This window comes from Lontra canadensis, unplaced genomic scaffold (assembly GCF_010015895.1).
Source record: "Lontra canadensis isolate GAN:19392208 unplaced genomic scaffold, GSC_riverotter_1.0 scaffold187, whole genome shotgun sequence".
Taxonomy (NCBI): Eukaryota; Metazoa; Chordata; class Mammalia; order Carnivora; family Mustelidae; genus Lontra; species Lontra canadensis.
The window spans coordinates 366,630-387,277 of record NW_022631181.1 but is presented as its reverse complement, the minus strand read 5'-3'; the positions used below and the strand labels follow the sequence as shown (position 1 = coordinate 387,277).

Below are 20,648 nucleotides of genomic sequence, written 5' to 3'. Positions count from 1 at the left end.
CAGAGAGGTGGACGAGCCCCCGCCCCCCACGGGAGGGCGGTGCTCAGGGACTAGGTCCTGAGCAGCCAGAACCCGCGGCGGAGGCAGGTGAGAACCCGGGGTTGGGAGTCGGCTGGGGAGAGGTTCCGCCGGGCTCCCGGCTTCTCTGGCTCAGTGTCCCCTACTCTGGGGATCTGTCCCGAGCGGTCGGCGAGCTCCAATGTGAAGTGATTTGGAGCTTCGGACAAACGTAAGTTTCCCGGTTCCGAACCTCAGTTTCCTCCACTAAAAAACGGGATCACGGTGGTAACTTGGCTTGTAGTGCGGCTCGTGTCATATATTAAGGTAACGCACGCGAGGCCTATAATGGGTGGTAATTCTGCAGAGTATGTAAAAATCGAAACCGCGCACACCTGCAGAACCACCCAGCAAGTCACTTTCTAGGACTCTGTATTGTGGAGATCCTGGCTTACGTTTGCAAGAAGGGGTTTGACCTCTGTTTTCTACAGCCTATGATTTATCATCGTGAGGCTTTGGAAACAGCCTGAAGGTCCAGGGAAGCGTTCCTTCTGGCCCATGATTGCATTTAAATTTCTGCCTTCAATAGTAGCAATAATAAAAGCTGCAACTAAGAACAGAGCCCGTAACGATAAGTAGATCAGGAATAGAGTGACCGTGATGTGCCAGACATTGCCAGGTGTTCCTCTTGCATTATGTAAGGTAAACTTTCCTAAAACCCACTGAAGTAAGTAGGTTCTTGTCCCCACATAGCATGAAGAAACCGAGATTCCTAGCCACTGGAGTAGGTGAGCGAAGATGACCTCACTGGAGAGGGGAAGAGCTCTAATTTGAACCTAGGGCTTTCTGTCTAGTGCGTTGACTCACTGCACAGTCTTTGGGGCGCATCGCAACTGCTGAATGGTAGCTGCCTATTTTGTTCGAATGATGAGTTTGAACTAGGCATTCTCTTAATATACTAAGATCTGGGGACTTTTCATCCTCTCTCTGGCTTTTTCCTTCAGGATTCTTAGGACCCATGCTGTCAGAAGTCCTGCTAGTGTCCGCTCCAGGGAAAGTCATCCTTCACGGAGAGCATGCTGTGGTTCATGGCAAGGTAAAGTTCCTCAGAGCCTTTGAGAATTGGGTACCTTTTCTCCCCAACCCTACCCTTAAGCCAAAAGGAAGCCTGGAGGCATAGCCTGGGAGTACGTAGGAGAGGAGATCTGTTTGTCTGCAGCGAAGCAGGGAAGAGACAGGCCTTACGTCCATTGAAGGGCTTCCCTGGCCTCACCCAGTAAGAGAGCACAGAGTTGAAATGTAAAGTTGTGCAGGTGGAATGACACAACCTGGAAGGTGGGCTTCGGTGGAGAAGAAAGGAGGTTGGAGCCCTGAGCCTGGGGGCACCCCAACATTCAGAAGTGGGGAAGATGAGGAAGAAACAGCAAAGAAGTTTGAGACCTGCATTATCTCATTCAACTTGTAGGATGCCCTCCATGGTTAAACTTTGATTATCCCATTTTGCAGATGTGGAAGCTGAAGCCTAGGAGAAGCAGCTTGACCAAGGTCCTGTACACCTTAGCAGAACAGGGAATGAACCTAAGTCTGTCTGAACTCACAGCTCATGCTTTTTCCACTCCTGCGCTCCTCTACTCCTCATCATTCTTTATGTTCCTAGCTTACATTTATCTTTGCTGATGTGGTGATTGTGGGGAAGCTGTTCGATGGTGTGCAGGACCTCTGAAGTTTTGCAACAGGAGGGCAAACATCAGTAGATATTAGTTCCTAACTATTGGTAGAGGCTGTGCCACTTAGTGGGAGAGCATGCCAAGGTTGATCAGCGGTGTCTGCCAAGGGCATGTGTGGGCATGTGCCCTGTATGCTAGTATGTGCTCTCTCTCCTCATTGACATTGACCCCTCGGTTTAAGACTGGAGCCAAACTCTTTGTGCCTACCCCCACCCTCCATGCTCAGGCTCGTTGCTTTTGCCCTTTATTCTACAGGTAGCACTGGCTGTGGCCTTAAACTTGAGAACATTCCTCCGGCTTCAGCCCCACAGCAATGGGAAAGTGTGCCTCAACTTACCAAACATTGGCGTCAAGCGGGCCTGGGATGTGGCTGAGCTTCAGCTGCAGGATACGAGCTTTCTGGGTAAGTGCAGCGAGGAGGGACCAGGTGTGGGAAGAGCCTGGGCCCTGCCTAGAGGGGAAAGGGGATAGACAGCTGGGTAGTTATTCTAGGCTGTCTCTGAGAGGGGCAGAGACTAGCCACTCTGGGGGTGTTTTCTTTCAACCCCATAAAATTAGCTTAACTCACTTATTTGTTTTAAATTTAAGAGCGTCAAATGATGGACTGCATCTGTGTGGGCTGTGGTGGACTGATTGTCACCGCCTGTTGTTGGGTGAAAAACCACAAGATGCAAATAGCATGTATGTAAGGAAAGACCCAGATTATGTACCAGTACATATGTACACGCAGGGATGATTAGTGACCTCTGGGTCCTAAGGTCTGAGAGTGGACAGAGGGTGCCTTCCTTCTGTAGGATGGTTTTGACAAGGAGAAGGTATTGATTGGCATTGGGTGTCATTAAAAATAAAAGTAATGGGTGCCTGAGTGGCTCATTTGCTTAAGTGACTGCCTTTTTGGGTCAGGTCATGATCCCAGAGTCTCAGGATCGAGTCCCGCATTGGGCTCCCAGCTCCACGGAGAGTCTGCTTCTCCCTCTGACCTTCTCCCTTCTCATGATCTCTTTCACTGTCTCTCTCTCAAATAAATAAATAAATCTAAAAAAAAATAAATAAAATAAAAATAACATACTTATTAATTGGAAAACAGAGTCAATAGTGAAACACCATCAGTAATGAAAAAAAGTCACCTGCTACCACTGCCCCCTGGCCACCGCCCCCTCCCCCTCCGTCCGGCCCATAACTCTCAGCATTTTGGTGTTAATCTTTCTGGATTATTTTCTGCAGGTAGATAGTTAGATTGAGAGAGATGGGGGGGATATCTTGTCCCTTAACCAAAATCTGATCGGGCCATACAAACTTGTCAGACATGTGTGTTTTTTTGTTTTATTTTGTTTTCTTCAGTGTATCAGGACTTTCTTTCCTTGCCAATAAATAAAGTCCCCTGTCCTGATTTTTGATAATACTGTGAATCTTGTGTCCCCTCCTAAGCAGGCAGGGTTTTTCATCTGCACAGTTGCTCGCCACCCACACCAGAGCTGAAGGGTGTTTTCTGTCCTCCGTTCATTCTTTGTTTGCTATCTCCTTGCCCAGCTGATGCCTCATTGTTTGGAACAGTGTTTCTCAGCCAGAGTGAGACAAGTGGGAGTGCTCTGGGGGTATTTTCCTAACTGCTCCCTATTCCCTGGGAGGATCAATCCCCAGCAAGCCACTTCCAAATATTGCAGGAAGTTGGGGGAAACCAGCGTAAAGCCCCATTTCCCAACCAGTCAGGCCTTGGGATCCCCTGGGGAGGTTTTCATTGTTGTTAATTGTTCTTAACAATAGGGACAGATATCTGATCATGCCCCTCTCCTATTAAGAATGGGGGTCATGGTGGCAGGGGACTGGGCAGGTGAGGTTTGTTTTTTTTTTTTTTTTTTTTAAGATTTTTATTTATTTGACAGAGAGAGACAGCCAGAAAGGGAACACGAGCAGGGGGAGTGGGAGAGGGAGAAGCAGGCTTCCCACTGAGCAGGGAGCCCGTCGCAGGGCTTGATCCCAGGACCCTGAGTTCATGACCTGAGCCAAAGGCAGATGCTTAAGGACTGAGCCATCCAGGTACCCCCAAGCAGGTGTATTTTGAAAGAAGCTCCCTGGGTGATTCCAGGAACATCCTCAATGAGGACTTTTGGAGCAGACCCAGACCCCTTGCTTTCCATGGTGCACCGGGCTCCCCTTCCCGAGGTTGGAGATGTTCCCTTGCCTGTGTGAGCCTGGACAAGTCATTTAACCTTCAGAGCCTCCATGAGCAGAGTCCTGTGGCCTGGGAGGGTTGCTGTGAGGATCCAACTGGATAGCAGGTGGCCCAGGGCTGGGACGCAGTATGTAGTATGTGTGTGAGAACTTGTGAGTGATTTCCCCAAGGAGAAAAAGGAATATGGAACATAAACCTTCAGAGACATGTTTCCTACTAGATTTCCAGGCTCTTCTGTCTTTTTCTTTCAGCGTTCTCTGGTTGCTTCCCAACAGTTACAGAACACCAGGAACATTTCACTGGGTACCCTTATGTGTGCCAGGCACTGGACCAGTATGTCATGGTTGTTGGTGCTCTTAGAATCCTCCAGGCTGCCCTGGATGCAGGTGGTGGTATCCACCCCATTTTATGAATGAGAAAATGGAGCTTCAAGGGCCAAGTGGCTCAGGTCACACGGCACTGTCAGGGATGCAGAAAGGATTCACACCCAGATCGTTCTTAACTCTCCAAAGTAGTCTTTTTTTTTTTTCTTTAAGATTTTTATTTATTTATTAATTTGAGAGAGAGAGAGAGCATGAGCACAGGGGGAAGGGCACAGGGAGAAGCAGACTCCCCACTGAGCAGGGAAGCGGGGCTCAATCCTGGGATGGTGACCTGAGCTGAAGGCAAGCGCTTCAGCTGGTGGCTCAGCTGGCTGAACCACCCAGGCTCTCCTAAACTCTCCAACGCCTTCATGAGTCATCCCATTTCCCTCGCAGCACTCCGGAACGTCCGTGCTCTCAGCGACACTGTTAACTGGCTCGGCTGCCTTTAGCGTGTTGTTATCTCATGGCATACATAGGACTTCTTGCGTAACCTGCCCTAACGCAGCCTCTCGCTGCTGCCCACACCAGTGTCAGCACGTCGCGTTCTCGGGTTTCGAGTGTCCAGTTCTTAAGAGTTGTTGGAGAGGGATGCGTCTGGGGATTAACTGAATACTGCCTTTGGTTTAGGTTTTGTACCATGGGGGTCAGACCCAGACCTTCGAGAGGGGGAGCTAGCCGGCACTCTGTGTGTGGACGTGGGTTTCAAGACGACCATTAATTCAGCACGTACTACACACCAGGAGCTGTGCCGTGGGTTTCATGTCCCTTATTTCAGGTTATCTCGGAGGAGGTACTGCTACTCTCCCCGCCTACAAAGAAGGGGAACTGAGGTTCAGAGAGGGGAAGTCATGTGCTCAAGGCCCCAGAGCCAGTGAATGGTACTGTTGCGATGCACGCCCAGGTCTGCATGCCCACAAAGCCCGAAGGCGCCTGGCAGATGCGGCCCTGGTGCTAGGGCCATGCATCCCTGTCCTCAGATGCTGATCTCACACCGGCTCGGGTTTCTGTGTTCTGTTGTCTGTAAGCGTGTCTGCGGCCCTCTCAACCCAGCCACCTGTGCTTGCTTGTGACAGAGCAGGGTGACGCCACAGCGCTCACTGCAGAGCAAGTGAAGAAGCTCAAGGAACTGGCTGGCATCACTCAGGACGGCGCCAAACCCGAGGGCCTGGCTGTGCTGGCCTTTCTCTACCTGTACTTGTCCATCTGCCAGAAGCAGAGGTGCGTGCATGGTCTGGGGAAGGTGCGCATGAGGTCTGGGCCCAAAGCCAGGTTCCTGCCCCGGCCACATGGCTTCTCCCAGGCCATGTCCACAGAGGCGGCCCGCTGCACATCCCGCCAGTGCCAGGAAACTCTACAAGGAGCAGAGTGAAGACTGTGTCTGCTCCACCCCTTAAGATAGGATCTGGGCAGTCTCCCTTCAGGGAGGCCAGCTCCCCAGGGCTGGCGGTGCTGTGGAGGCCGTGTCACGTGGTGATGGAAAACCAGACTTGGGGCCAACCCCACGGCGTCTGCTTACCAGCTTCCTTGAGGTTCTTACCCTCCCTGGGCCTCAGTGTTCGCCTCTGTAAAATGGGAGTAAGTGAGAGTCCGTACTTTATAAGCTCCGTGGGAGGGTGAGTGTGTTTATTTATCTAAAGTGTGTGACACAGAGCTTGTCACCCAGCTTGAGAAGTATGAGCCATTAATATTCTCCTAAGAAAACTATCGGAGAGTTAGCAATATTATATATGAAGTGAGCCTAGCTCTGTCCCTAGCCCACAGTGATTTTCACTGTGGTTTTTTTTTTTTTTTTTTTTTTTTAATTTTTTTGGTCCCAGGCCCAGTGGGAAAGCCTTAAGGGACAGCTCTTTACTGAGACAGCAGGTACTGGTTGAGCAGGTCCCAGGGACCAGGCACGGTGCAGTGGGCACGTTCACAAATGTCCCAACTCTTGCTGTCTGCCGTGGGATTTTCAAATTGAGCGAGGGGGCACATCCCTTTCCGGGAAGGGGTAAGCGTTTCAGAACCTCCTGTTCTGAGTGGGGTGGGCATGTGTAGTTTGAAAAGCAGATTTGGCACTATAATTTTTTTTTTTTAAGATTTTATTTATTTATTTGACAGATAGAGATCACAAAGTAGGCAGAGAGGCAGGCAGAGAGGGAGGAGGAAGCAGTCTCCCTGCTGAGCAGAGAGCCCAATGTGGGGCTCGATCCCAGAACCCTGGGATCATGACCTGAGCCGAAGGCAGAGGCTTTAACCCACTGAGCCACCCGGGCACCCCTGGCACTATAATTTTATAAATGGAAAAGTTTATAAAATTTACAAAAAGTTTATAAAAGTTATAAATTTTATAAATGGAAAATCTTATTAATGGGAAATACAGAACGTGAAGTTTAACAATAGTCCTTGCTTGGAAATACAACAGGGGAAGCATCCCAGAGAAGGCCACGGTGGGGAGAGGGGCTCAGCGAGGGAAGCTAGGAATGGGTTCTGTGGGTGGCCAGGAGAAGCTTCCCGTGGAGAGGACATTTGAGAAGGGTTTTGCAGGATGGGTAGGCATTTGCCTGGGGGAGAAAGAGGCACAAGGCTTTCCCAGGCAGGGATACAAGTAGACAATGGCCACGGAATTTTCCTGAGTAGGGAATATTTCCACGGAATGTTCCTGTGTAGGGAACAGGAAGGAATTTAGAGAAACGGTCCATTCACAAGGGAACCTCGTGCTTTAAATGATTCTGGTACCTCTTTCTTTTTTTTTTTTTTTTTTTTATTTGACAGATCACAAGTAGGCAGAGAGGCAGGCAGAGAGAGACAGGAGGAGGCAGGCTCCCTGCCGAGCAGAGAGCCCGTTGTGGGACTCTATCCCAGGACCCTGAGATCATGACCTGAGCTGAAGGCAGAGGTTTTAACCACTGAGCCACCCAGGCGCCCCTGGTACCTCTTTCCAAGCTGTCTGACTCACCATGACTTCCCGCCCATCCTGTAGGGCCACTTTTGGGGTCGGCATATGTCTCCGAGTTCGGAAACCTAGGCTGAAGGCTTGGAGTGAGGCCCTGCCAATGTCCAGTTCTGGGCCTCGACTGCTAATTTGATCCAGGGGAGTCATGCTCTGTACCCCCACTGTGTTTCAGGGCCCTGCCCAGCCTGGACATCACGGTGTGGTCACAGCTGCCCACTGGGGCCGGCCTGGGCTCCAGCGCCGCCTACTCTGCGTGTATGGCCGCCGCTCTCCTGACCGCGTGTGAGGAGATCCCAAACCCGCAGAAGGACGGGGTGTCCACCAGCAGGTAGTCTCCGCCCTCTCCCTGCTCGCTGTCCTTTCCAGGCGCCAAGACCCAAGTGTGGGTTCTCACTCAGAGGACTCCCTGCCAGAGGTGTCATATGGCCATTGTACAGATGGGGAAACCAAGGCACAGAGGCCAGAAGGCGGGCCCAGGCTACGCAGCCAGGGATGGTAGAACGAGACTTGCACCCAGGCAGCCTGAACCCAGAGTCTGACCTCTTTGCTCCTTAGCTAAGCCACTTCAGGTCCCCGCCCCCTCACCCACCTTGCCTCATTTGGGTTCAAGCGCCCGTGGTGTGGCAGAAGGAACCTGAGCCTGGATGTAGGGAGCCATTGGGCCCACTTCTGCCATCAGCTCACTGTGGGACCTCGACCTTGGCCCAGCCGTTGTACCCCTCGGGGCCCCAGCGTCCTTATCTGTAACAGGTTGGATGGTTATACGAGAAAAGAAAAAGAAGTAGAAGATGCCAAGAAAGAAACACAGGGGTATTAGATGAAGGCATCGCCCTTTGTAAGAGCCCTTGTCCTCATTCCATGGAAGGGGCATTGCCTCTGCTGTTCCCACTGTAAGTCAGTGAGGCCAGTCGGGACACTCGCCAGCAGCCATGTCTGTCACCTTGAGCAGCCATCCCAGGCATGGAGGTGATGCCGTCTATCCTGGGCCCCACCTCGGGAGTGATGCCAGTCCTGAATCCAGCCTGGCAGCTTCTTGGTGAGGTCTGTCCCTGGGCCTATAGGGATCAGGGGGGCCCTCCCGCTGGTGGCCTTGGGTACCCACTGTGTGCCATGTTGAGGGGACCGCTGGCCGCGTCTCTCCTCCAGGACAGCTGGCCGGAGAGAAGGCTGCTAAGGCTGTACTGGGTGCCAGGACAGATGTGGCCGTGTGTTTGCTCCCAGAGCGGTGCTCCCATGCCCTCCCTGCCCGCTGTGGGGGCCCAGGCTGCAACAAGGCCACGCTGCGCCAGCCTGTGGTGGAGGACCTCTTTCCTCCTCCAGATCTCGGTTTGGAGGTTTCCTTCCTCTGCCCTGAAGATGCCGTGCTTTCCTGATGGCCTGGCCCCGCTGGGTGCCCTCTGGTCTGTTGCTTTCTCTTCTGACACATGGAGGTTAAAATACAGTTGAATTCACACTAAGGTCCCTTGGATCCTTGTGGCCATGGCGGATCCCGGGGGGCTCTTGATGGGGTGTGTCTGTCAGCATCCTTCACACTTGCTTTGGTTGGTTCCAAAGCAAGAGGACATTGCGTGGAGAGAAGTGGGAGGGGTGGGAAAAAGGTGGCTTTTGTCGGGGGAAGAATCCAGAAGGTGATGAGAGATGCACCAGTAGGTAACACAAGGTGATGGTTTTCGGGAATTTCAGTGAGGTTTGGCTGGTAACTCGCTGCAGGCCATTGCTTACCCCTTCTTCTGTCTGGGCTCTGTTTCCTCCTCTGGAAGCGACTCCTGATGGGCCTTTGGGGGGCCTTCCAGCCTTGATGTTTGGTGTTACCATGGTGCTCGTTAGCATGTGCTAATCACGGATTATAACTTAGATCATTGAAGGCCTGCTTGCCCTGGGTCCCCTGAATAGACTTGTATGTATGGGGCATCAGACCAGCTGTGTTGTTCAAAGGGCACGGGTGACTTGTGAGTGTGTGTGCGTGTGTGTGTGTGTTTGTGTGTGTGTGTGCATGGCTTCCTTACAGCCAGCTCTGCTGCCTCCCCTGAAGACCCAGTCTTTCCTTTCCAGGCCCCAACCCCTGCCCTGGCCCCAGCTTTCCAAATCCTACAGAACTAGAACCCAGTCTCCTCTGAAGATGGGGGTTAGAAATCTGAGCCCCTGAAGGATGAACAGTGCACAGAATGGGAAGGAGATTCACCTCTATGGAGACGGCCAGGTCCAGGGCTGGGTCCAACTGCCTCTTTGCCCCATTGTTCACTCGCTCTGCAGTTCCTGGAAAGGCCTGACTCTTGCCCAGTCCCAGCTGCTACGTGGCCTCAGTCTGGAATGTTTTCCTTGCACGTCTTGCCTTGCTGACTCTCCTCCACCCCACCCCTGCCGTCCCTCAGGCCCTCCCCTTTCCAGATGTGGCACACCCGATCCTCCCGCATCACATCTATCTCCTGGGGGTTGTAGTTAAATACTGATTGCCGCTGGGTACCCCCTGTCTGTGAGATGCCAAGCCTCAGGCTGTCAGGGGCCATGTCTGGTTCATCCCCTGTGTGAGCTTAGTCACAGGCCTACAGTGGATGCCCAGTAACTATGGGACAGACGAGGGAATCTTGTCGGCACCATGGAGCTCAGTCTTGGGAGCTTGGGCCCCACTCCGCAGGTGTGGTGCTGGTGTAGTAGTGAGTGGCACCAGCATCTGCTCTACCCACCTAAGTGTCGGTTTCCTCTTCTGTAGGAGGGGATAGTAACTGTACCTTCCCTGTAGGGTTTTCGTGGGATTCCAGGAGATGGCCAGTGGAGAAAGGCTTCAGCTCAGTGCTCAGCATTTGGTGATAGCTTTGAGCCTCTCAACTCACCATGCGAGTTAGGGGGCATCACATCCACATTTGGCCAGTGAGGAGAGAGGCTCAGAGGGGGCGACGGCCTTCCCTAAGACCCCACAGCAAATGAGCATTGGACAGGCACAGGGAAGGGGCTGACCATATTCCTTATTCAGTAATTCATGGACCTGGGGTCTGCTCACCCAAACTGCATGAGCCCGCACTTCTCCCGAGCAAGACAGCATGGCTGCATGCTTAGGAAAGATCCAGAGCTGGTCCATGCTCACGGGACCCACTGAGGGTGTCTGGGGCTCCTAGAATCACATTCCTGGTGGGCTTTGGGAAGGGTCACACGTCTGCTCCCTGGTCCTCACGGCAAGGATTCCAGAGCAGATGGGTATGTGGGGGTTTGTGACAGTGGTAACTACTGCCCGCCACTCGTGGACACCTTGTTTGAGACCTCTGCAGCCAGCCCTGGATGGGTGTGACCATCCTGCAGATGAGGACAGTGGGGCTCAGACAGGTTATGTAACGGTCCCAGAGTCCCTCGCTGCTAGGGCTGTGTGCATTCAAAGCCTGGTCTCACTCCACAGTGCCGGTTGGAGGGGGCTCCAGAGGCAGGGAAGGTACGGCACGCTCTGAAGTGGAGAGGTTCTAGGCTGTTCTATTTCTGCTTTCGAGGGCCCAATCCCCTCTGACTTTTTTTTAGTCTCCACCAAGCTTAACCTGTGGATCCTTTGCCCTGCTGCCCTTGGCGACACTGGGCCCGCACTGTCTTCTGAGGTACAGATGAACTCCTGTGTCTTCTCCAGGTGGGCCGTGGAGGATTTGGAACTAATTAACAAGTGGGCCTTCCAGGGGGAGAGAATGATTCATGGCAACCCGTCTGGAGTGGACAACGCTGTCAGCACCTGGGGTAGGGGCTGCCTCAAACTCATTTTTCTCTGTTTTTAGTATTTTATACATTCTTAGGACCATCGTAGACACCAGGCCCTGTCAGTTTGGATTCTGAGGGAAATAGTATTTTCCTGTTCGGGGGTGGGGGGTAAGAGAAATTTCAGGGCCCTGCCTCACATCTGAATCTAATCTCTGGGGGGGGGGGGTTGGAGCAGAGCCTGGGAAGCTACAGTTTCGGGGAGCTTCCCAGGAGGGTCCCTGTGGTAAAGCTACAGAGCCACACCAGCGGGACTCCACTCCGGTGAGGACTTATAAGACCTGGCCGCAGTCCAGGCCCTCCCTCCCCACTTGGCTGGTGGTGTGAGGCCATGCAGGCTGGAGGGCAGGCAAGCCTTTGTGCCCTCCTGGACCTTGTGTACCTGGGCCTGGGATGGGCAGAACTCTCATCCGAACCTCAAGCCCCGCTTCTCTGCCAAGAAGCAAAGATGTGTAACTTGGCCTACAGCTCTGACCCGCCTCTTCTTGTCTTTAGGAGGAGTGCTCCGGTTCCAACAAGGAAAGATCTCCTCCCTAGAGAGGTAATTCTAGGCCAGAGCAGCAGCTCCTGGCACGGCTATGGCAGTGAGTCCCAGGGCGGGGGAGGTGGGCCTCTAACCTCATGGTGAGGGACACTTGTGGGCCTCATGTCCCCGGGCTTTCTCTCTCCTCCCCCCTGAGGCCTCTTACCTTCTGGGCTGCTGCTCTCAGATCACCAAGGGCTTAGAGGGAGAAGTCATGCACGGCCATGAACGTTCACCTTCAGACCCCACACCCCCGGCCTCTCAGTCATTTAATCGATCCGCCCACGTGTTCATTTCGCAAACGAGAACTGACATCTGCCTGTGTTCCTGACGACTGTACTAGGGTCTGGGGCTCTAAAAACGAGATGACAACTTTTCAGCCCATTTCACATCCCCCTGGAGGGATCGGGATCACCACCGAGCGTGGGGAAACTCAAACACCCTCTCTTCTCTGTGGACTCAGAGTGGACACGTACAGGGGACATGGGAGCATGTGCTTCTTGGCAGTTCCTTGAGCCCCGATTGAGTCGGTTGGTTTTTGTCCCAGGGCACTTGGCCACCTTGGCGACCTCTCCGTGGGGATGAGGGTGAGGAGGGTTATTTGCATGAGCTGGCATGAGCTTCCATGTTCTTGCTCCCACCCGCTCCTCTGGGATCTCCCTGCCTCCGCTCTGTTGTCTTCCGAGAGCCGAGTCTGCCTTTCTGATGGCCGACATTAGGGTTTCTTTAACCTGGGCGCCTCTGACATTGTGGACTCGATCATTCTCTATGGCGGAGGGCTGCGCTCTGCAGCTTGTTTGAGGTGTTTAGCAGTACCCCTGAGCTCTCCCCCCACAAGATGCCAGCAACACCTCCCCCGTCTCCCAGCTGTGACAATTGGAAACATCCCCAGACAGTGCCGCATGTCCCCTGGAGGCCACAAACCGCTCTGCACCAAGGAGGAAGTAGGGCCATTTAAGAGAGTGGGACCAGCTTTCTCTGGCTGCTGTGTGCTCTGGGCCCTGGAGCCGGGGGGCCCAAGGGGGGAGGGGGGCTCTGCCAGGTAGACCGACGCCTGGTGCAGTGACAGCAGGAGTCAGAGTGAGACTCGAGATGCCAGAGCTGGGCCTGCCTGCAGGGCTCCTGGTCATCCTCAGACTGGCGCAACTTTCATCCTCAGAACGAAGGCATCCAGACAGTTCTGAAGATGCTGTGATAGTGAGGGGGGTCATAAGTCAGGGTACAGATTTGGGGGTGGTAACGTCTTACTCAGGGTTTCCTGAGAGCTCGTCGTACCCTAAGCTCCAAACTGGGCCCCGGGGAGAGAAAACCAGCCAAAACGTGGCGTGGACACATGCACATTCTCCTGGACAGATTCTCCTGGCTTTCCAGGTAGGAGGAGGCAGGGGAAATGGCCCCAGAGGCGTGTTCGGTGGCCAACTGGTGGTGTTGTGCAGGACGGAGGCTCTGGGGTCTGTGGGCCTTACTTGGGGCCTAGCTCTGCCACTCATGAGCCAGGTGCCCTTGACCAGTCGCTTTTCCTGAGGCAGACGTCTCCTGGTTTATGCAGTGAGGATCCTGAGCATGAAATCAGAAACCTTTATCTGTAGAGTGCTTTGCCCTTGGCCAACCAAATTTAATTCCACACATATTCCTGAGCAGCTACTGTGTGCTGGGGCCGCAGCAGGAAAGAATAAGGCCTGCTTTCAGGGAACTCACATTTTGTGGGAGACAGCAGCCAACGAGTGGCCCCGTAAGAGCATGGCTGTCATTTGGGTGCATGACCAGGGGAGCCTCTGATGAAGTGACATTTGAGCAGGGACCTGAATGGAAACCCGAGGGGGAGGGTGAAGAGGAGATAAGATTGAGGCATTGGCCAGGCCTAGCATGCATAGTCGCTTACAGAGCAGAGCCTGGGTGGTGGTCTCTGGCTGCCCCAGGGAGCCCGGGATTTTGTGGGGCTGGCGGGAGCTGGCAGCAAGTCTGCAGAGGACTTGCCTAATAAAGATGAAGACGAAATATTCAAATTCCTCCCACCCCGATGGACAGGAACACAGAGCAAACCGACCTTCACTGCGGGCCGCAGGGCGCCACAGAGAGCAGATGGCAGATTCTCTGAGAAGCCGGGGGGCCAGACTCCGCGTTAATCCCCACCAGTGGCTTCAAGAGGAACCCTTTCCCCCCAAACCACACATGGTGCTTCTCCATGAAAAAAAATGCATTGTTTGCGAAGTGGATCAAGATGCGGCTTCCCAGAACGCTGCCCTTTTGAGGAACGGCTTGTCTTTAAGGGGAAAAGAAAAGCCAAATAGAATGTTCATCTTTTGTAAAGTTAAAAAAAAAAAAGAAGCTGGCCTCCAAGGCTGAGAATCGATATTAATTTCATGGGCTTATGGGCGTCAAGATCAAGCAGGTTTCTGGCAGCCTTTTGCAGCCCTATTGGATTTTACAGTCTTGGGTTGTGAAAAGAAAAACGGATAAAGGTATCAGGAGGTCTGCATGTCTCCAGCTGTCTCAGGCCAGAGCTTGTCCAGATGCTCCATCCTCCATCCCCGGCCCACAGTGCTCTGCAAGGCAGCTTGGGGATGACAAGAAATGGGGCTCGGAGTCCCCAGAGGCTGCCAGCCATAGGACAGTTGCGATTGTGACTTCAGGAGATATTCTGAAGCTCCAGTGGTTTGGCAAGGGCAGCTTACCGTGGCCGCCCTGGGCCTTCTGTTCTCTTACCTGGGGCAGCCAGGCAGGGACTACTGACTCCCTCTAACCCTCTCTGGCTGAGCCAGGGCAGCAGGTCCGGGTGCCGTCAAGGCAGGGCAAGGATGGGCCCCACCTGCTGGGAACCCAGCACCCGCACAAGCCTTCCCACCCCTGGGCTCACTGTACCAGCCAACCTGGGCATCTTTGCTCCCTGCGTACACCCTCTCTGCGTGATCCACTCCAGATCCCGTTGCTTTTCTTCCTAAATCTCTAGACCCTTCCACTCCACCAAGGTGGGGTGGCCCACAGGACAGAACCTCCACCCTTTCTTGTACCCTTGGCTGCGGTACCTTTGAACTCCTCAAACCCCGTGAACTTGGCATTTTCTGCCAGCTCCAGGCTGAGCCAGGCCCCCTCACGTGTGCCCATCCCGTAGCAGGTGCCCCACTGAAGTCAGGTGGGTGGGTGACAAGCCAAAGGGAAGTATCTATCTGCCTGGGGGCTGGAGTATAGACGCAGCTGTGACTGGCAGCAGGAGCCTCCCGCTCCCCTCTTTCCCTCTCCAGCCTCCCGAGGACCCCTCCTTGGGCCTCTGCTTCCTCCTCTGTGACAGGGTGGGGTGACTTTGGGCTGGCCCCTGGCCCTGAAACCTCTCTTCTGTCCTGAGCTCAATGGGGCCCCTCTTCACCCCACAGGCCACCGGCTCTAAAGATCCTGCTGACCTACACCAAAGTCCTTCGCAGCACAAAGACTCTTGTGGCCAGTGTCCAGAGCCGGCTGCTCAAGGTGCCCTCCTGGTCTGCTCCTGGGCGGGGTTATGGCAGGGCCTCAGCAGCCAGGTCTGGGGGCTCGAGCCTTCCCTCTGCCCCATGGGTTAGTGGAGGGCTGGGATGGGCAATGGGGACCGGGGGAGGCAGTTGTGGCAGACAAGGAGCTGCTGTGTCATCGTCGCCACCCCCCGCACAGCTGGGAAGCAGCACAGGAAGTGTCAGGTGTGCCGGCTTGGTGATGAGACTCCCCCACTCATGTCAGGGTGCTAGGCAAGGCGGATACCTAGGGGGGATGGAGAGGGGGTTTCCTCGGGGGGGCAGGGAGTGGGCTGGGGGAACACCTCTCTCTCCTCCCATGACCCAGGCCTCATGGGCCCTTGCTTCCTCTCCCTCCAGTTCCCAGAGATCGTGACACCCCTGCTGACCTCCATCAACGCGATTTCACTGGAGTGCGAGCGGACGCTGGGGGAGATGGCTGTGGCCCCGGCACCGGAGCACTACCTTGTGCTGGAAGTAAGAGCCTATCTGCGCGGCAAAGGGCCTCTCCAGCACTGCTGTCAGGCAGGGACTCCCCATCGGCACTCAGGATCCCCCGAGCCAAAGCAGAGAGGCTGGGCCCAGGCCGGGGGTCCCGTGTGTGCCAAGGCCAGCAAGCATGCCTTCTTAATCCTCTTCCCAGGCAATTTAGAGCCGTGGAGGGAGTATGTGCAAAGTACAGAGGGCAGTGCCCAGCGCATACTAAGGCATGTGCTAAGTGCCAGGGGCCAGGCGAGGGTTCCTGCCTGTGGGGAACAGTGGGATTTTGCTGACACTGTCTTGTGTCGGTCCAGAAGTGATTTCTTGCTCGCCCCCCTCTCTTTCCTGCTGTTCCTTCTAACTGCATCTGTTCCTCTGGTGACTGTTTATCACTGGCATGCTTTGGCTCAGACATTTTTATTTATCTATTTTCAAGAGGGAGAGGGCAAGCTGGGAGGAGGAGCAGAGAGAGAAGGAGAGGGATAAGCAGACTCTGCACTAAGTACAGAGCCTGATGTGGGGCTCGATCCCACGACCCTGAGATCGTGACCTGAGCCAACATCAAGAGTCGGATGTGTAACCAACTGAGCCACCTAGGTACCCCAGTGTGGACATATTCTCACCCCATTCCTTCTTCACCATTCCCTCAACCACCACCCTCTGCGTAATTCTCGTGTAGAGACCTCACACCTTGGGTTTGATCAGGTCCCAATCCGAACCCCAGCTTCAACCTTGTTGGTCTCACCGGAGCATCCTAAGAAAACAGCAAGGCTGGGTGGGTGACATACAGTCCCCAGCACTCCTTAACTGCCACCCTGAGCTGCTGCAGGCTGTCTGCTGCCTCTCTGTCCCACTGGAGGCATTCGAGTCGGCAGCCCTTGTAGTGAACGGAAGCAGCTCCTAGGCCATGCCTTTTCACAAATGACTTCTCCCTTGATCTCTAGAACCACCTGCCTGGGAAGTAGGCTGTGCCCATTTTACAGATACAGAAACTGAGGCCCAAAGAGCCACTTTCTGTAACGTCCGCCAGCCAGTGAGTGGCCATGACAGGCATCCAGCTGACTGACTTGCTTGTCTCTTTGGCCAACAGATCTTGAATAAGCGCCCACCTGCACCAGGGGTGGGGACCCCCATTCGCTTCTGTGCTTTTGCTCCCATTTCCATAGCTGTCTGCCTCCAGTCCCCCGGCGTTTGCCTTGCTGGCTTCAATTCCTTTCACGTAGAAAGGAGGGAACACAGTCCTCCTGAGTAGGAAATTAATAATGATAGAGTACTGCCTGAAATATACCCTGTTGAGCCCCTGGAGAATGCCACGGAACAGCACGTTGATTATACATTGTGTATATTTTTGGCTGTGGCAGCCGCTGAAATGTGCAGCTCAGCTCCTGGACAGCTTTGTGCTCAAACCAGCGAGCTGTTCTCCTGTGTCACAACCTGTCATCTGATCCTTGACAGATTTTGGATCAGAATGTGACAGGTGTCTAAAACCTGCCTCTGCAACGTGACACCTGGCGTTCAGGCGCAGAGAGCAGCCCCCAGAAGTTTACCCTCATATCCAGCCTTTGGGGCTGGGGAAAGGCACCCAGGGCTGCCACCGGGCCATCACGCCTGTCTGCTCATTTGTCAGAAGTGCTGGCGGGGGGAGGGTGTGAGGCGGGCTGCAGGGGAGGGCTGACCTGAGCCCACCCAACAGCCTAGGGCAGGGGAGCCAGGTGGGCCTCAGCAGACAGCTCGGTGATTGGCAACCCTGCAGGCGCAAAGGCACTCCCCATCCCCGGAGCAGAGCCGCGCGCTGTCAAGCCCCATGCCACAAGAAGTAGGTGGCAGCCAGAATGCTGAGGGCACTCTGGGAGGTGGGGTAGATGGGAGCTTTGCATCGGGCAGACCCGGCTTCCAGGGCTGGCTTGGTACCTTACCAGCTCAGCAACCTTAGGCAAGTCACTTTCCTCCCTAAGCCTTAGCGTCCCCTGAAACGAAGAGGACGGTGATGTGACCATAAAGTACTAAGAGCAGCTGATGTTCCTGAAGCCCTCATCTCAGGCCAGGCATCATGCAAAACCTCACCTTGTCTTGGGCACCTGGGTGGCTCAGTGGGTTAAGCCTCTGCCTTCGGCTCAGGTCATGATCTCAGGGTCCTGAGATCGAGTACCGCATCGGGCTCTCTGCTGGACGGGGAGGCTGCTTCCCCCTCTCTCTCTGCCTGCCTCTCTCTGCCTACTTGTGATCTCTGTCTGTCAAATAAATAAATAAAATCTTTAAAAAAAAAAAAACAAAAACCTCACCTTGTCCCATCCCCATGACAGTGAGGCAGAGCCTCTTATGATGCTGGTTTTACAAGTGAGGAAACTGAGGCATGGGGTCAAAGCCTTTGCCTAGGACCAGGAGGTCACAGAGCTGGTGCTCAAACCCAGACCCCCCCCCACTCCAGATCCCACATGCTTAGCTTACCCGTGGCAGGGACGGTAGCTGGGTGCTCGTTCTTAGAGTCCCAGTGCCTAGCACGGTGCCCGGCATGGTGAAGGTGTTTGGCAAACACTGGTGGGGTAAATGAAAGGTTGTAGGGGGATGCCTGGGCTCTGCTAGCTGTCAGTTTTGTTGTTTCATCAACCTCCATGCCATTTGAGCCTCAGAAGAGCAGGAATTTGATGAAACAAACACATTTAGCTCTTTCCCCCACTTGTGACCTTGTTAGAACAATAAACCAGTTCTTAATTCTGAAAGTAGGTGCACCTAAGGCAGCTGTGGGATGGCAGAGTACTTCAGACTTCTGCAGGTGATAGAAATCCATCCCAACCAAGCTATAACAGAAAGGGAATGTATTGGCTCATAACTGAGAAGACCAGCAAGAACAGCTTTAGGCATAGCTGAATCCAGGGGCCAAAACAGCTCAGTCTGAAATCTCTCTCCATCTAACATATAATCTCTGACCACGTGCAGGGCAGGTAACTCTGGCGGCTTACCTCTGAAGTCAGCCAGTTTTAGCACTTCCAGGGCAGAGGCAGCGAAAACCCCAGGAGGGCTGCGGTTGGCCCAGCATGGGTCACAGGCCCTCTCTGGACAGTCACCATGGCCAGAGGCTGCTTTGGACAGGCGTGGGCCATGTGTTCGCCACCAGCTCCGTCCCAGCCCCTTGGGGAGTCCTGTAGGAAGGAGAGGTTCTTTGAGCAGTGGAGAGGGACGCGGTGCTAGCTTGTCTAAGCTATTTGCCATCCCAGACCAGTGACCGTCAACATGGGTGGGGTGGGCATGGGACCTTGGCTTCAGGCACCCCAAGTGAGAACAGATGAAACCTTCTCCTCTTCCAGGAGCTCATCGACATGAACCAGCACCATCTCAATGCCCTTGGTGTAGGCCATGCCTCACTGGACCAACTCTGCCGGGTGACCATGGCCCATGGACTGCACAGCAAGCTCACTGGCGCGGGCGGCGGTGGCTGTGGTATCACTCTCCTCAGGCCAGGTAGCTGGGGGCTGGGCAGGTTTGCCAGCCAGGGGTCAAGCAAACATTCTACTCAGGCAATTTGTTCGGGAGGAGGAGGACGCTGGAGAACAGCCTCACCTCTGCTGTGTGGCCTTGGTCAAGTTAATGAACCTCTCTGGGTCTTTGTGTCTGCATCAGTAAAATAAGGATGCTAACATCTATTTTTTAAGATCGTTGTCTAGATTCGAGGAGAAAAGTGCATTTAGAATGCCCAGCATAGGCCTGGGGCTCCTACTGGGGTGGCTGTCCCTACCGTGTCCTCACCTGCCAAGTCTCCCACAAGCTCGAGAAATAACCAGGACATTGTCATCACTCATCTCCCCTGCTGTCACCTCTCGATGCAGCCAAGATGGGACTGACCTTGCTACAGAGCAAAGGGCTTTCTCTCCCTTTAGCATCTGGGGAAAGAGCAAGGCTGGGTAATGTGCCTGGGGCCAGCAAGGGACTCCTGGTTGTGCTCAGTCAACATACCTGCCCTCAGGACCGGGCCTTCAGAGCTCCCGCCTCCATTGCCTTTCCTTTGCCCCCACCTCCTGGTCTTTCTCTCCCTTTCTTTACCTTCTCCTTTCTCTTTTTGTCCCACCTTTCTCTGTTGCTTTGTGGTCAGCCCACAGTGGCCCCAGCGGCTCCCCTCAACCTTAGTGTGCCTCAGCATCAGGACGTCAGCACAGCCAATGGCAGACTTTGACTGTTGGCTCCAAGTTCAGGGTCGGGGATGGTAATGAGAGAGAGGGCTTCTGGGGCGTGTCTGCTATGCCAGGTGCCTTATCTGCATTCTCCCATGTGAGCCTCACAGGGACCCTGCAGGGGTAGGTATTAGCCCCATTCCCAGATGAGGAGACTGAGGTTCAGAGAAGGGAAGTCACTTGGCTGAGGCCCCGTGGCTGATCCATGACAAGGCCAGGTCTGTGGGCCTCAGGAGCCCATGATTTTAACTGTTGGCTCTGTAACCACCCCCCCGTCCCCCCTCCCAAGGGTGCAAGGCTTGACATTCCAACAGGAAGACCTGGTTGGTCCCAGGCCTTTCCCTGGATGGACAGTCTCTAAGGGAGCAGACGACTGTGGGGTGACCTGCTGCTTTCCCTCCCCCAGATCTGGAGCAGCCGGAGGTAGAGGCCACGAAGCAGGCTCTGAATGACTGCGGGTTTGACTGCTGGGAAACCAGCATCGGGGCCCCTGGCATCTCCGTCCACTCGGCCGCCTTCCTGGACCCTTCCGTACGCCAAGCCCTGGATGGTCTCTGAGATGAACCTGTGCTGCTGCAGCCCCACCAAGAAGCCACTTCCTGGGGTATTCTAGGTGCCAGAGTCAGCTTCTGTGCTGGCCAGTGGGCCCCAAGGCCCCGTGTGCTGGCCTTCCCCGCGGCCACACCCCTCCATTCCCAGCGGTGTGATCTGGAACCAGCACTGGGCTGGGGTCCCTGGAAGACCCGGCCTGTGTCCTGCCTTCTCTTGAGCTGCCTGGGCAGTGGGGCCATGTGGGGTCCTCTGTAATGTGAGGGGATTCCTTCCTGTCCTCCCTGAAGCTCCCACACACCCATCTGCTTTGGGCCGCTGCCGCCTTCTCAAACCCTCTGTCCACTTGGTTGGACACTTGGATGCAGTGTGCCTTCTCCCTCCCTCTGCCTTTACCCTTCCACCTGTCTCTCAGGGTTTGGTCCCTCCCACCTCCTCCGGGAAGCCTTCCCTGACCACCACCAGGATGACCCTGGTCCCACCTTCCTCCTTGCACGCCCTGCCCTGTTTGAATCCTTCAGC

At 54.5% G+C, this 20,648-nt stretch overlaps 1 protein-coding gene across 2 annotated transcripts; it reads left to right on the top strand.

The window, feature by feature from the left end:
• The first annotated feature begins 82 nt into the window (after positions 1-82).
• MVK (mevalonate kinase) lies at positions 83-20,235 on the top strand. Of its 2 annotated transcripts, none has more exons than XM_032847394.1 (11): positions 83-87; positions 1,002-1,093; positions 1,980-2,127; positions 5,336-5,480; positions 7,370-7,525; positions 10,805-10,908; positions 11,422-11,467; positions 14,821-14,911; positions 15,292-15,408; positions 18,717-18,870; positions 19,984-20,235. In XM_032847394.1, the coding sequence occupies exons 2-11, from the start codon at positions 1,016-1,018 to the stop codon at positions 20,133-20,135; spliced, it is 1,191 nt and encodes a 396-aa protein (XP_032703285.1). In that variant the 5' UTR covers positions 83-87; positions 1,002-1,015; the 3' UTR covers positions 20,136-20,235. The 2 variants fall into 2 exon arrangements, with proteins under 2 accessions (XP_032703285.1, XP_032703284.1); XM_032847393.1 differs by lacking the exon at positions 83-87 and adding an exon at positions 116-229.
• The last annotated feature ends 413 nt before the right edge of the window (positions 20,236-20,648 follow it).

What these genes read in the sequence shown, in the direction of transcription:
- MVK (XM_032847394.1), top strand. Translation starts at nt 1,016, where the DNA reads ATGCTGTCAGAAGTCCTGCTAGTGTCCGCTCCAGGGAAAGTCATCCTT. An exon ending in ATGCTGTGGTTCATGGCAAG is followed by an intron (nt 1,094 to 1,979) that starts GTAAAGTTCCTC and finishes TTTATTCTACAG; the next exon opens with GTAGCACTGGCTGTGGCCTT. An exon ending in GACGGGGTGTCCACCAGCAG is followed by an intron (nt 7,526 to 10,804) that starts GTAGTCTCCGCC and finishes TGTCTTCTCCAG; the next exon opens with GTGGGCCGTGGAGGATTTGG.